Source organism: Diplotaxodon limnothrissa, linkage group LG9 (assembly GCF_057381915.1).
Source record: "Diplotaxodon limnothrissa isolate DT_005_m linkage group LG9, D_limnothrissa_male_GT1.1, whole genome shotgun sequence".
NCBI classification, from domain to species: domain Eukaryota; kingdom Metazoa; phylum Chordata; class Actinopteri; order Cichliformes; family Cichlidae; genus Diplotaxodon; species Diplotaxodon limnothrissa.
In genome coordinates, this window is record NC_140604.1 from 32,246,637 (window position 1) to 32,262,534 (window position 15,898).

Sequence of the window (15,898 nt, forward strand, 5' to 3'; positions counted from 1 at the left end):
GACAACAAAGTTACAGTGGGGACAGACCCTTTAGCTGTGATCAGTGTGGGAAGTCTTTTAATCAAATTAGTCACTTAAAAACACATCAGCTCATCCATGCTGGAGTTAGACCACTCAGCTGTAGCGAGTGTGGAAAGTCTCAGACTGTGACAAGCGAATCCCCTACACGACCACATAGTTCGCTCTTTCTAACAGTTCTTTATCTGGTTGCTCGTTCGTACAATACTCGGTTGCTTTTCAGCTGCAACCCCACTCACAACAACAACCTCAGGTCCCGACACGTCTTATGCAGGGGAGGCGTGATGAACTGATGGAGCTGCAGTCTGTCAGCCTCCCCTGTAGCTGCGCCACAAACCAGTCCCCGCTGCACAGACCCTATCTGGGAAACTGGTTCCAGAGCCTGAGCATTGTGTTGAAGCAGTATCTCTGATTCTGTTCTGATGTCCCGATTGTAATCAAACTGCAACGAAAAGCATTAAACCGTCTGTCAGCTGAGTTGTTGTGGCATGAATGTTCATCATGAATTGTTGAAAAATTGTAGCAACAAAGTCTTTTAAGTATTTTTGTAATGGCTGAACGCAGTTTTTGCACAATTGGAAACGAGTGGGAGATGTAACAAAGGTGAATCTTTATTTAGGCTGTTGTCTGACTGCAGAATTACAAAGTCCAAGTGCAGAATGATAAAGTTCATGAGATTAAAAAGCAAATTAATTCCACTGTCCTTCATAAACAGAAGACACCACCATTTAAACACAGAAAGCCAACAAAACAGGTGAAGATGATCAATGACAATGAGAGAGGAGAGGGACGTAAAACTAAACATGAAATGTTTCTGACAGTTGACCGCCAAAATAAAATGGGACATATCCGGTGTGAATATCGAACTCAACAGGGAAACAGACACAGGGATAAACCCCACGGAATAAAGACTCCAAACATGCTCAAGAACAAAAGAAGAGTATTAAACGATACCGTAAACACCTAACAAAGAGTTCAACATTGTAAAACTCAAGGTCAGTCCCAGAGGACCCGTCCCAGCTGGTCACATTGTACAAATGTTTGGACAAATTTACTTGTAATCAGAAGGTTTTTCAGACCTGATTGCGTTTTTCTTCTCTACTGCTCTTTTGAAATCTCTCTGATGATTTTTAATTTGAGATCAGATAACTCAGGCTTTCTGCTCCCTACTCCTCAGGCTGACTCTCTTCTAGGCTCTCCTGACTGTTCCCTTTACATGCTGATGATGTGTCTTGTAAATCTGGATCCCATTCCAGCAGGACGCTCCTCTTCTTCAGACAGTACCTCAGCTGCTCTCTCTCCTGACAGTCAGCTGTCCACCTCTGCATGGCCAGTCGAGCCAGCGCCGGCATTTGAGGCAGAGCTCGGAGCAGAGCGGGCAGCCAGGCTGAGCACGGAGCAGAGGTTGAAGGTCGCAAACTGACATCCACGTCTTCCAGAGAGCCCAGACCTCCTGCTGCAAACAGACTGCACCAACCGTTGTCTCCCACCAAGCTGTTGTAGGACAGATCCAGTGCACGGAGTGAGGAGAGACAGCCCCGTCTGCACACGGCAGCTGCACAGAGGAAGAGGACCCATTGATAACTGATCACTTTATGCCTGTTCACTTGACTGTTTTGTTCACAATGTTTCTGATGGAGACAAAAATAACACCGAATAGTTTCATTGTTGTGTTTTATACGACAGCTACAGATGCTGGCAGCATGAAATAAATGAAAGAAATATCAATTTCCTTCAGGCTTTACTTGTCTTAATATACATTTATGTAGCCTAATGATCCACTACAGACCAAAAAAGAAAAAGTATAATGTCATTGTGTGTTAATTACCCAGATGTTGCATGTCATCAGTGGTGAGCTCGCAGCTGCAAAGACGGAGCTCGCTGACGACTGATGGCTGCAGAGCATCCAGCAGGAGCGCCAAGTGACCGCCAACCACTTTACACCAGGAAATATCCACCGTGCGCAGATAGGACACCCCCAGGGCTGATGCATAAACACAAAGTTTTCACCATTTCAGGCTAGAGGGTGGAAGAGGTATTCAGGGAGAATGACTTGAAGGAAAACTTCTACAACTAAACAAGTGTGTGTGTGTGTGTGTGTGTGTGTGTGTGTGTGTTACCCAGAGCAGTGAAGGACTCGTTGCTCAGGTAGCAGCTGTTGAATGGCAGCCGCCTCATTTGTGTCACAGGGAGGGCGGAGACCAGCGAGTGGACCACACCTCCCACTTCCTTATTGGATGACACATCAAGCTCCGTCAGTGCAGTGAGAGAGGGCAGCACCTGGACTGAAAAACAACGAGTCACATGACTGCTGCAGCGTGCATGCGATTAGTGTCCAGCGTGTGAGATTCGTAGCAACTCACTCAGAGCCTCTAGATCATCTCGCGTGAGGCAACACAGGTGGAGGTCGAGTCTCTCCAGGTGTGTGACGTGAGCCAGGTGAAAGGTGAGGCGGCTCAGTCCACCAGCTAGAAGTTTGTTACAGGACAGGTCCAGCTCTCCCACAGAGGGGAGGCAACGGAGTGAACCACCTGCAGGACAACCAGAGGTGTGTTTTTTTTAATTTACCCCTCCGAGACTCTTATAGGACATAAAACAAAAGTAGCAATAAAAAGGAAAAATTCAGAGATCTTTGTACCGAGAGCATCAAGGCTGTCAGGCGTTAGACCGCAGGCCTGCAGTCGAAGCGTGGTGAGGGAGGTGGCGTGAGAGAGAGAGCTGACCAATTCCCTGAAGCCACCAGTGTCCACTTCCTGTGTGAGCTGAGCATTACAAGAGACGTCCAGCACACAGAGTCTGGGCAGAGCAGCCACCATTCCTCCTGAGAGATTTATGAACAGGAAAACCTCATCCATACAAATGTATCAACGAAGAGACAGCAAAAAAACAGACAAGAACATAATAAAACACCAACTGACAGCCCTGTTAAAATGGATCCAAACTGCTGCTCCTTATGTTCTCTTCTATAATATAACTATACTATACATCTAACTAATAATGAGGTCGGTGCAGGCAAACTAATCTTCAGCCCGCTTTAGACACTCAGATTCAGTCTTTTTACCCTTGAGTCTTTATCATCTCACAGAGAGAGGATATTCCTTATATGGTCATCGTTACCTCATAAAGTAAACAGAGTTCAGATAAATTAGCTAAAGCTATCCTCTCAAGACAGAATTTTTTCCTGTGAGTTAGTTTGAAATTTCTCTGTGAGCCAGTAAATCAAGATGAATGATCAAAGCTGTAAAACTGAGGGCTTATGCGCAGTGGATGAACTGTAGGGGTGAAGCACAGCCCAATATAAGATAAAGTAGGATTATTTTGAATATAAATCATGAAAAGCTACTCTATTCTATTCTACTTGAGGAATAAAACTATGGAGCTCAAGATGTGCTCCATAGATTTGAAGTTACTACCCAGCACTGTAGCATCGGCCGCAGTGAGCTGACAGGCCACCAGGTGGAGCTCCCTCAGTGATGGGTGAAGGTTCCCCAGCAGGCCTTGCAGACCACCGCCCCCAACGCCGCTGTTCCAGGACAAATCAAGAACTTCCAGAGCAGGGATGTAGCTGAGAGCTTCACCTGCACAAAACACGGAAAAATCCAACGACATGTGATCAGACAAAAGTTTTTCTGTCAAGACAAGAGTGTGAACCATTCAGCAAAGCCTCATGGGAGCTGTAGTGAGGAAGGAAATCAAGCAAAAATAACTTGATTGCATAAAGAGATTGTTCTGTTATAGCTATAAATAAGAATAAATAAAGCAGAGTGTCTGCACTGAAGATCCCACCAAGAGCAACGACGTCTTCGCCATTTAGCCTGCAGCTGCAGAGCCTCAGCGTCCTGACCTCGCCCACGTGTTGCAGATGAGACGTCAGAGCCGTCAGGGATCCACCGATCAACTCGTTCCAGGAGATGTCCATCTCTTCCACCTGGGGGAGGAACTGCAGCAACGTTGCTGAGAAGAAACGGCAAGAAAAACATCTGTCTGCCTTTCTGCCAGCTGACGCCTTACAATGAAGTCACATTACTTTATTCAGACTTAATTTCAGATGCTCCGCCTCTTGAAATGAAGCTGCATCATTGTGTTTGTGCCTTTGGGCGTATTTTTAATGCAGTTATCTGACAGATACCATGTCTGTCTTGTGTGACAGGTATGTGCGTTTTTGTACCAAGCTCCAGGAGGTCTGTAGCCGTCAGATCACAGTGAGCCAAACTGAGGCTCCTGCTGTCGGCTTTCTTCCCGAGTCTCTTCAAGAAAACACACACTCGACCCCAGCCGACGTCCCGCTCACTCTCTGCTGACGCTGCAAAGCCTGAAACACACGATACACACCCACAGGGCTTAGCATGTCACTGTAAACTGATTTTCCACAGTAAACTGTATTTTCTTGAGCTCTGTATTTTGTTTCTGAACCTCTGATTTTATCCACCTTTTTAAAAAAAAATAAAGCAACCTCTTTACGCTTTCCTCTCTAAAAACTAGGACATGTTTGAAATACTAGGATTTTTCTTTCTTTCTCTCTTTTAAATGATCTTTTAAGTCACTTTCTCTTAAAAAGACTGCAGTACTGTGAATACAGAATGGTTGCTTCTCCTAAACAGACTGGTTCTTATACAGCTTTTCTAGTTGAGCAATTAAAGTGCGTCATTTTTTTCTTCACGTAAAGGCTTTCTATCTGACATTTACACTCCAATGGATGCAATCGGAGAGCAGCTTGGGGTTAGCATCTATCCCGAGGATATTTGGCATGCAGACCGGAGCAGTCAGGGCTCAAACCACCAACCTTCTGATTAGTAGATGTCCTGCTCTACCTTTTGACCTACAGCTGCCCCAGACTCCTGGGGCCCTCAGTGTAACCTTGAACTAAACACCCATTAAAAAAAATCTAAGTTAAAATCTCGTGCTGCTTTGAACAGTACAAACCTGAGTTCGGTCCTCTGTCCTCTTTCATCTCCGATTCTCCGTCCTCGGGGATCCCCGGCCGGTCCGAAGTCCACGACAGGAAGCGTCCTAACGGCTTCCTGTCTGAGGCCGTGCGCTTCCTGCGGATCTGACTCATGATCACATCAAGTGGGGAACCTTTCCACCTGCTGCCACTGCCGTCCCGCCCCCGCTGACCATCTAATCAATGATAGGAGGAGAGAAAAGTTTAGTCTCGTCAAAAGTCACAGTTTGACATCTGAGATTATTTAAGGGATGAGCGATGGATGGGGTTAGCTATAAATCCTGTGGTGTATGGACTGGTTCAAGCTACATACCTGTCCCTATAAAAACACTGAACTGCCTCTTCAGATACCAAATTAAATTACCAATTAAAAACAAAGAGAAATCATCATCATTACAGTGGTTTTGATTCATATGTGCATATTTACAGGTTTATTAAATTATAATCAATGTGAAAATATCTATTTATGACTTGCAGGGACAGAAGGTAGAGACTTATTCTGTTCTTCCTTATTTTCTGTCACATGTATCCTGTTCCTGTGCTAAACCTGCTGATAAAGAGGTCGGTGTGTGTAAAGTAACACCTGAGGGCCAAAAGTTCACACTGATCCAAAAACACTCAGTTTTGCACAGTTTTTTCAACTCTCTCTCTGTATGATGTAATAGAGAGGAGATATGCAGATACAGAAGCTTCACCCATTTCCAGCTTACGAGCAGGAGCCAATCAGAAGTAAGCTGACTTGAAGGGGGAGGGGTTTAATTGGTTTTGTTATAGATAGGCAATGAACTGATGCGGTTCACCAAAGCCCAGTAAAGGCTAAAGAAGGGTTATTTTGAGCTGCCAGTCATGCCAAACTACTCTAGTATAGTGGAATAAAAAATTGTGCTTGAAGCAGAATTGGTCCAACTTAAAGAAGAAGTAAGAACAAGTAAAAACAGGGATACTGAAATATGCAGCGTGGTGCAGGTGTGCGCAAGTGTTTGAATGCACTACCCGCGTATATGAGCCTCTTCACTAAGGTTTCAGTTGCTGTCTTATTTGCTCCTTTAGGAGTCCCCACAGAGGATCTGGATATCCGCTGGTTTTACTTTAGATATGTAAGTTTAATTTGATGCTGAATTTTTTTGTAGTAGAGCTGAAGGATTATAACTTTGACTTAGTACAGAATCTACCACTGCTACTTGTTTCTATACTAAAACAGTTAATCGATACAAAAACTGCAGACACTTTTCATGCAGTGCGTGTGTAGTGGAGCACAGAGCTCACTATTTAAAAGAACACATGAATGAATATCTTTATTTTCATTGTCGCTTGAACAGCTAATTTAAAACAAACATGCTGCCTCCAACTCGTAATCCTGGGAAAGCACCTGGTTAACATAGTGTTGAAACAAGGTGTTACTATACTGCTTAGAAAAAGGCCGCAAATGGCCTGAAATGGTCAGAGTACTGAGATTAAACATTAACCTGTTGGTAATTAGCTATACCTTCCTGTATTACAGGTCCTGTTAAACTAGTCAATGCTTAAAACTTTAGCATATAAAAATAACCCTGCAGTGAAATTAGAGCCATGAAAAACCTTTATTTTCAAGATAGTTTAGGTTTTTGAATCAGCAGCAATAAAAGATGGATTCAGAGGAAGAATTATAAGCTTTCAGGATAAAAATCAGGGTTTGTAGTTTAATTGTTGATGTACTGAACAGCAGAAGTCCTCTTACCTGCAGACTCCATAATCTGAAGACAAAACACAAACAAACTATTGAAGATATATAGATATATATCGGGTGTGTTTTTATGAGTCAGTCGCGACTCGCTGACGGTCAGTTTGGAGAAAAACATAACAAGAAAAAACAAACAAACGACTCTCCCTAAACTCTGCACCGAGTCTGAATCACCCCCGCAGGATCCATAAAGTCCAAGAATTCGGCGTTTTCCTCAATCACTCCTTCTACTCCTCTCTGAGCGGAGACGGAGAGACTGCCACCTGCGTGACGTCACGTCCCGTGCTCGTCAGGTGGATCAACCCGGAAGCGCGACACCACCTTCAGTAAATTGTTGCCATAGAAGCCATTAAAATGCAAATATTTATACACGGTTATAAGACCGTGGAGGTCAGTTTGAGAATATTTTGAAAATAAAACATACAATACAAAAATATAAACATTTAAAATTTTAAAAGGGAGTTTGTTCAAGTTCAAAAACTACTTCAAAAGCTACTGAAAATAAATCCATACTGGGTCATAGAGGTGTATGTTAATATATTCGTATATGCTGATATCCATCTTTTGCTATGTGGTCACATTAAAAAAAAAGTTGTCGTTTAGAAGAATTATTAAAGCCGAATTAACCATAAACAGATTTTTTTTTTTGATCTGCAACACGACGTGTGCAGAAAAGTATCACTGAACTACTGCTAACCTTAAACAAAAAAAATCTTTAAAACGTAAAGATTCTTAGGCGAGGTCTGAGCGTCCCATGATGCATTGCCTCAATACGGCATTGCACATCGCCTCCTAATTATTTAAAAGTAATTCATCATTGTATGGAATATACTACTGTTAGGTTTTAAAGGGTAATTTAAGCAATTCTAACGATCTGTAGCATCTGCACTGAGGCGGGAGGTCGAACCGTTCAGAACTCGCTTGACAATGATTAAGATTTTAGGATTTCTATACAGTTGAACAAATCCCCGCAATTCATCAGTGCGATTAATGGTTCAAAGCATTAAGAAACTGTTCATATTTAATTCTGCATAGTTTGTATGGCTTTTAAACTTACTCCCACACGTTTTTCAACGCTTTTTGACCTCGGGGGTATTTTCAACCCCTGACGGCAATTTCAAAGGGCAAAATGACGTTTTATTTTTAAATTTAATTCGGACCTCTAACAGCCATTCACACAATGAATAGACCAGTGTCTACTTTTAATAGTTTGTTGTTGTTTTTTTAAATTTGTAAGCTCTCTGGGACGACACAAAGTTTTTAATTTTATTATCACATAAAACAAAGAAAAGGGGGACAATCAAAAATCTTTAAAAAGAAAAAAAAAAGCATTTTTTTAAATTACAATTTGGACAAAATTAAAACTTATCCACTAAGTAATTTCATCTCTGAGTTTCCCTGTAACAGCAAGAATGATGCTCAAAGACGACCTGGTTCCTTCCAAATTGATTTTATTCCACCTGTAATCTGAGGTTAGTACAGATCATCTCCAAACTGGTTTCTGGAGTTTTGTTACGACAGTCTGAAGCGCCTCCTCCCTTCCTGGGTCCTCCTTCATCTCCAGCAGGAAGCAGAAGTTCAGAGCACGACTTTTGCATGTCGCTGCAGAGGAAGAGGAGCAGAGCGAGGAAGCGTCTTCAAACCGCCGATATGTCCGTGTTCACTTCCCCTCCCTCCTCCGTGTGGGGAACAAATAAAAATAAAAAATAAAAAAAACAAAAAAGAAGAGAAGAGTGTGATGGCCATGCGTTTGCTAGTCTCAGTCGTCGTCCACTGTGGGTGTGATGGTCACGCCTCTCCTGATTTGTCCCCAACCAATCAGACTGCAAGGAAGACAGAGAGAGAGAGTTACACATCAGGAGGCGTGTTCTGACACTGCAGCCAGAAACATCTGTGCAAACACCACACACATCTCCGCCCTCACTCTTACCGCCAGTGTTTCTCCACACGTCTGCTCAGAGCGATCTTCTCTCCGACCTCTGTGCACACCGGGTTAGTCAGCACGATTTTGGCCAGATCAGCTTTGACCGCACTGACACGGCCGCCTGTCGACAGCGAGCCGATGTTTACCATCAGCACCTCGTTCTTGGACAGTTTCTGAACCTGCAGGTCAGGAAGACAGTCAGGCTGTTAATACCAAAGTCTGAGAAGCTCACACATCTTTCCTCCCTTTCCCACAAGGCATTGCTCACCTTAGCAGCCTTCTTGTCTCCCTCTGTGCGGACTCCAAGCAGCCTCCTGAGCAGGAAATAGGAGATCTCGAGCTCAGTGAAGATCTCCGGGAGCGCTCCGACGGCGCCTAGCACCTGACCAACCATACGATCTGCTCGGCACAGCGTCGGGTCGATCTTAGTACCCACACCTGCACAAAACACATAGTTTACTCATGACTTCTCCACCATTTGGCTTGGTGCTGTAGTGACCAACTCACAAACATGATGAAGGGGATGGTGGTAAGTTTTGGGAGGACCAGGTCAAAGCTTAACACCGTTTCCATGCGGGGAGAGTAAGTGAAGGCGGTGAGGAGCTACAAATACCTGGGTGTTCACCTGGACTGGTGATGTAGCACCAAGGCTGTTTACAGTTTAGAACAGATGTAACTCTACTTCCTGAGGAAACATTTCTTTTAAAAAAATACAGCAGTTTTTGTTGCGGCCATCTTTTGGCGCAGCATCACAGCCGGTGACACCAGGAAGCCAAACAGGACAGTTTGGCTCTGAAATCTCCGTTACAACCCAAAACAGCTCGAGAGGGTTTATCAGCAGGAGGCTCCTTTGACCCTCTGGTAGTAAGAACAGATGCAGGACCGCCGTTTCTTAAATTCAGTTTTTTATATTTGTTATCTTGTATCTTGTAGTATTGCAGCTTGCATGTGTGTGTACTCTGGCTTTTATTTATAAAAGCTGTTGTGTGTTTTTAATAATCTGTATTTGCAGTACTGCAGTCTTTTTAAGAGGTTTAATAAAATAAACAGACCTAACTAACCAACACCAAAGATAGGAAATCAACCCATCTACCCACCAACCAAGACAACCCAAACCCAACTAATACTACCTCTAATAACCAACCGACTAAAACTCAACCCAACTCTAACCCTCCAAACCCAAAAGAAAACCAAGCAATTTACAACCAACCAAAACAACCTAGTAGGGCCGGGCCATATCATACCGTTCACGGTGATACCGGTGTAATGTTCATAAGAAAATGAAATATGGCGATAGAATATGGGTAAAATGCGCATGCGCAGTGCCTTTGTTTACATACGCACATGGCGGCGACGCAGAATGAGAAGAGCGAAAGCGGCTCATTGAATGAAACAGATGAACCAGAACTGGTTTGTAAAAATGCTGCAACTTCAGTGGTGTGGAACTGGTTTAGCTTTCGTCCGTCAGATACACAACAAAGCACTATTTGTGGTAGAGCATGCTAGCGGGCCGTCGTTATTACCGTGTTGTTTGGAATATACGGCACACTTAAAATCAATCCTTTGATTTTTCTGAAAGTCGACAGTGCCCCTTATAATCCCGTGTGCCTTATGTATGAATTCTGGTTGTGTTTACTGACCTCGAAATGATTTTATGTGCACGGCGCTCGGAAATCTGTCACATGTTTCAGTACGACTTTGCTGAGCTACGAAGCCGCACCGCTTGATGGGTTGTTACGGCTGTCGTAGGCGGAGCCTCGCGGAGTGATACGTACTGTGCTTCACCATAATATTACCGTATTGTGTGTGTATAAGCTCTTTTTAAGTTTTGTGGATATTCTACATGGTTATGCTGAGGATATGTCGGCCAATTTCCACTGGAAATGCCTTTTGGTTAAACTGTCAGCAAAGAATTTGCATTTGCACTGTTAAATTTTTATATAACTTTAATGCAGATAAAACAGCTGCTTGTTTAAGTGCAAATACACTGATGGTTTTTTTCCCACTAATAAAGTTGTGGAGTTGTAAAGTATTTTGTCTCGTGTCAATTATATCGTCAATTATATCGTTATCGCAAAATTTCAAATGTATATCGTGATGAATATTTATGGTCATATCGCCCTGCTCTACAACCTAACCTTTACCAAACCAATAAAAACAACCATCCAATCAACAAGCCTACCTCCTAACCAACCAATTAAAACAAACCAACCACCACAAACTCTACCAGTACCATCTAAAAACCAACCAATTAAAATACAACAAAAAGAAAAAACCTCAACCTACATATCTGCCTACCAAAAAACCCCCAATGAAAACAAACCCAACCTACCACCTATAGCCTACACCAGCATTCCTGTCAAGTAAAAAGAAGCCAGAGATTAAACTCGACTCTTTCGCTGTTTTCTCACATATGTAATCTTTTGATTGTCTGAAACATGCATCTCTCACTATGATCACCAGCTTCTCTCTTTACAGCATAAAACTGCATTTACAGTGCAGTCAGGTAACACGAGAGCACAGAGTGCCTCTTACCGATGAGGCCTCCGGGAGCAGCGTACTGCAGATCGTTGTGCTCGGCGAACAGAGAGACGATCTTTGAGAAGATGGGTTTGCACATCAGCTTTCCCTCCTGGTCTTTGGACACAATACCTGGCCGCACCTCGATCTCCTGACCCACCTGGACACGCAGAGAAAGGCAGAGCAGAGTAAGGCGTTTGTGACTTCACACTGCTTCAAATCACCAATAATGTACTGATAAATACACTCTTACCTTGAGTACACCCTTAAGGATACTTCCTCCGGCCACACCTCCTTTCAGGTCGTCGACCTCACAGCCGGGTTTGTTCACATCAAAGGATCGAATGACTGAAACACAAAACACAGAACATTAAAACAAAACTCGAAACACTTACATAAAAGAATCAATGTTTGTGTTTTTACTCGTCTTACCAATGAGTCTGGGCTCGGATGTGAAATCTCTGACGGGCACGGGGATCATTTTGACGATGTACTCACAAACCACCTCGATGTTGTACTTCAGCTGGGCTGAGATGGGAATGATGGGAGCGCCCTCGGCCACTGTGCCTGCAGGAGGAACATTAAAAGCATTTTCACTTCAGAGTTCATCTAATTGTGTTTTTGCTGCAGAGCGCTGCGTGGCATGGGAGTTTCAAAAGGGGCAACGAGCAGCAACGGAAAGAAAACCCTCAAACACATACAAAAAATAAATAAATCCTTCATTTGCTCTTTCAAACCTTAAATGGAAGTGAAACTTAACTTAAAAAATATATATCTTTGACATATATGTACAACAGAACTAACGCAGGGTTTGGACAGTGTAAATTCTGTAAACCCTGCTTAAATAAAGTGTTTAAAGCTCCAGTGGGTCGTATTCTGAGTGCAAGGTTGTATCATTTTAACTTTTTAATTATTCTATCATAAAAACCACACATGCATGCATGTTATATTAAAGGTTGCAGTGTTTCCTGGTGCTTTAAGTGACATTTCCTTTCCAGAAGTTAAAGTCTGGGAAACAACGGTGGTAAAATACGAAGGCTAAGTTGAGTAAAACTGCTAAACCGTCACACCTGAAATTCTAGAAATGGGCTACAAAATCTTTAAAGGGCTGACTCACCCTGCACGAAGGCCAGGATCTGCTCATACTGCTCTTTAGCCTGGCTCTCCTTCACCAGGTCAATCTTGTTCTGCAGGATGAGGATGTGCTTCAGCTTCATGATTTCAATGGCGGCCAGATGCTCTGATGTCTGGGGCTGGGGACACGACTCATTCCCAGCTGGCAGTTGAAGAGGACACAAAAACACAACGAGACAATTTTAATGTTTGGAGTCAGAGATGAGCACGATGCTGACTTTCTAATGTCATTAATCCTGGTAAAAGCATGGTCTGTTATATCCACCTCCTCTTTATCTGAACAGGGATAAGTTAACTGATTAGCGCCACTACAAAGCCAATTAAGGGGAAATGTGACAGTGCAATAAAGACGAAACACTCTTTCATAACACCTCAGCTTAATCAAAGTTTTCAGAGACCCACCAATCAGCAGGAGAGCTGCGTCCATAACGGCTGCTCCGTTCAACATAGTTGCCATCAAAATGTCGTGACCGGGACAGTCCACGAACGACACATGTCTGTGAGGAAGAAGACAGCCAACAGTCACCTTCATTTTCCCTCATTTACTTTATTTCTATTGTGCTCAAACATTCAATTTCTTCTCCAGAACAGAAAAGATCCCGAAAACATTTAGTTCACCATCAAAAAGTTGTTTTTTTGTTTGAGGATTCAGAGGTTCAGCCTCTGCATTAATGATAAAATGCTTTGCCTGTTCAGGTCTTACCTGACCAGTTTGAAGTTGCCCTTGGTGCCAGTGATGTCTGTGGGAAACTCGTCTGGAGTGCTGCTGCCACATGACCTGTAGCACTCTGGCCGGGGACAGCTGGGATCATCCAGCTTGTAGACCTACGACGTGTGGAAGAGAAGCAAAAATGTGAACTCCTCATCAGCATCTGTAAACCAGCGTTCATTCAGGAGGGGGCAGAGCTACGTTTGAGATATTCAGCACACACAGCAGCTGCAGTCGGCAGTTTTTATTGTGTTTAGCGCTCAGTTTCACTTGACTACAAATACGATCTTTGTTTTGACTTCTTCTCTGTGACTCAAGCTCAAAGCTAAAAGGAACAACAACAGCACAACCAACAGTTCTTCCATATGTTCTACGCCGCCCCCTGGTGTCAACATGTAGAGAAACCCTTGGAAACCAAAATCAGCAAAATTATAAAGCAGAAAATTTCATCAGGGTGTCATTTGTTTACGCATATTTAGCATTTATACTATTTACACCTAGATGTTTTCCAAATAAGCAAACTAACACTCCATGATTGAGCTGATCATTGATCAGGTTTAAGCATTACTCACACAGACCTAGATATCAGCTGGCAACCGCCCACCAACCAGTGGTCAATAAGGAAAATAAAGTGTATTCCTCATTATAAACCACCAAATTTGAGCACTTACTGGAGGACTGCAGACCAGAATGTAGTCCTATGTGACGGGGGCTTTTCTCACCCACCAAAGGCTCGTTTTAAGGCATGAAAACCGTGACATGTAGAAGGAGGTCTGCAGATTTCAATCCTACCAGTCCGCAGAGTTTAATCAGCAATATTTGGACCCCATCATACCCGTCGTTTCAGCAGGTCATGCACCTCTCGCTGTGGGTATCCTGGGATATTAAGTTATACTCCAATTCCAACTTAAACCCTTAAACTCTGAACCAACAAAAAGGCCTCTGAATGAGCCAAAAGTTCGATTTCATACAGAATCTCATCATTTTAACTGAGTAAAACAAAGCAGTTCTTTCAAAGATGGTGTTAGACTTTGAGTAAATGGCTTTAATCACTCCCAACCTGGAGAAACTGGAACCCACAATCAGCATTCTTACAGGCTTTCTCTTATCACAGACATTTTATGCAAATGCACCGTTCCCTGTGGAAACAATTTGGATTGACAATAAAGTTAAATGTGTTTGTATTTGTCGCCTGTAGACGGGGAAGTTCACGTTTGAAAGAGTAAATCCTGAACATACAAACTTCCACTGCTCTTTAATCTCAAACACTCAGGTCCAAAAATAACACAAACATCTGAGAAAATACACTCCCTCACCTTAGCATTGGCATATCCAAGCTTGATGGTGATGTTCCTCTCCAGCTCATTCTTGAACCTGACGGTGTGCACGCCAGAAATAGCTTTCACTACTGTGGACTTTCCGTGGGCCACATGACCGATGGTGCCTAAGAGAGAAGAAGGCGGAGGTCAAAACGTCTATCAAACTCTACAGAGACATCGAATCCGATCAGCTGTCTCCCATACCGATATTGATGGTGGCCTGTCTGCTGATGATCTCCGGAGAGAGAGGTGTCAAGGTCGACACGTCCTGACAAAGAGAACAATTCAGATTAATGACTCGTCATGCCAGGACCCACTGCATCAGAGCGAGCGGCGTGCTTAATCCCAAAGAATAACGAGCAGCTCACAGGCGGAAACAAAACCACCCGGGATGGTTCTCATAAAGCAACACAGAACAGCAACAATCCCTCAAGTACTCTACTTTACCAACATTATAACAGAAATCACTGGAAATTTTATTGTAGGAGTGTCTAAAGAAGCAAAGTTTCAGGTGATGACTGTGTCTGGTAACAAAAGAGTTTGATGGCGACTACAATGTGTGAAGAGCATAAAACAGGACTATTTTAATGGACCAGGCCCTGATCACAGTTAAACAATAAGGTTTTGTTTCCCTTGTAGGACACATGCAGCACTACACGCAGTGTTTTGTTCTCATCTCGGTAAGTCACAACTAACGAGAACTTATGTTGAACAAAGACTAATGTTATTTAGTATAAACACACGAAAACACGCTGAAAGTCGTATCTTTGACCCACATCTTTTGGTACCAATTTCCATTTATATAAAAGGTGAGAATATGAGCTATAACAATGTAAATCCAATGAGTTAGAATGAAAGCTTTACAAGCTTCAGCTTTTTACAGCTTGGACTAACAAGAAGGATGTAAGCTTATAAAGGTGTTTTTATGCCGAACTAAACATTAAGAACCATTTTCTAGATTCTAGCAAAGATGGAGCTAACTCCGTGGAGCTAACTAAAATTAAACCGGGATAAACAGGCTTCAATAACGCTGATAACTATGAATATCAAGTAAGTCTTTCAACGTGTGAATCGTGTTAAATGTGGCTGAAATAACGCTGTATTTCGGGCTGGAAGTGCAACGGGTCTGAGCTTTCCGCCCAGCCTGGGCCCTTGCGTCATGTGCCGGGTGGCGCAGCACCGGTATCCGTTACTATTCTCCCGGCCTTCTGTGACCGTTTTACCGAATCAACGGGCCACCGACAGCCGCCAACGTAAAACCACACTGTTGCAAGCACGATATACATACACTTACCAGAGTACTGAGGTCCTGTTTGGCCAAGTGAGGCTGACCGAGCGTTGTGCCTGACTCGTCGCCCGCCATCTTGAAAGAAAAGGGAATGAATAAGGAGGCCCGGCCGAATGCCTGATCTATCGATTAAACCTGCACTCCTCTTCGCCTAAAATGTTTTCAGACAAAATTAATTTTACTGCCTGGAAGCCTGGAAGAATTTATTACAGCTTTAGAAGAAGGGTTTTTTTTAGCGGTAACTTCCAGGTATAATTTTAAACTTAAGCGATCCGCCCAAGTAAAAGTGTAGTTGGGTCCTTTCTCGAGGGCTGATGCAAC

At 43.2% G+C, this 15,898-nt stretch overlaps 2 protein-coding genes across 2 annotated transcripts; both read right to left on the bottom strand.

Annotated features, from left to right (window-relative positions):
• Positions 1-1,184: 1,184 nt before the first annotated feature.
• Positions 1,185-6,693, bottom strand: lrrc31 (leucine rich repeat containing 31). Its single transcript, XM_085363033.1, has 10 exons — positions 6,681-6,693; positions 4,942-5,139; positions 4,187-4,330; positions 3,805-3,972; positions 3,432-3,596; positions 2,657-2,839; positions 2,382-2,549; positions 2,139-2,303; positions 1,847-2,002; positions 1,185-1,573 (listed from the first exon to the last, which is right to left on the bottom strand). The coding sequence occupies exons 1-10, from the start codon at positions 6,691-6,693 to the stop codon at positions 1,185-1,187; spliced, it is 1,749 nt and encodes a 582-aa protein (XP_085219159.1).
• A 1,366-nt stretch (positions 6,694-8,059) lies between these two features.
• Positions 8,060-15,657, bottom strand: eif2s3 (eukaryotic translation initiation factor 2, subunit 3 gamma). Its single transcript, XM_085363037.1, has 12 exons — positions 15,584-15,657; positions 14,494-14,557; positions 14,287-14,414; positions 12,965-13,086; positions 12,664-12,758; positions 12,245-12,403; positions 11,560-11,694; positions 11,381-11,475; positions 11,143-11,287; positions 8,876-9,045; positions 8,614-8,786; positions 8,060-8,506 (listed from the first exon to the last, which is right to left on the bottom strand). The coding sequence occupies exons 1-12, from the start codon at positions 15,650-15,652 to the stop codon at positions 8,443-8,445; spliced, it is 1,419 nt and encodes a 472-aa protein (XP_085219163.1). The 5' UTR covers positions 15,653-15,657; the 3' UTR covers positions 8,060-8,442.
• Positions 15,658-15,898: the final 241 nt, after the last annotated feature.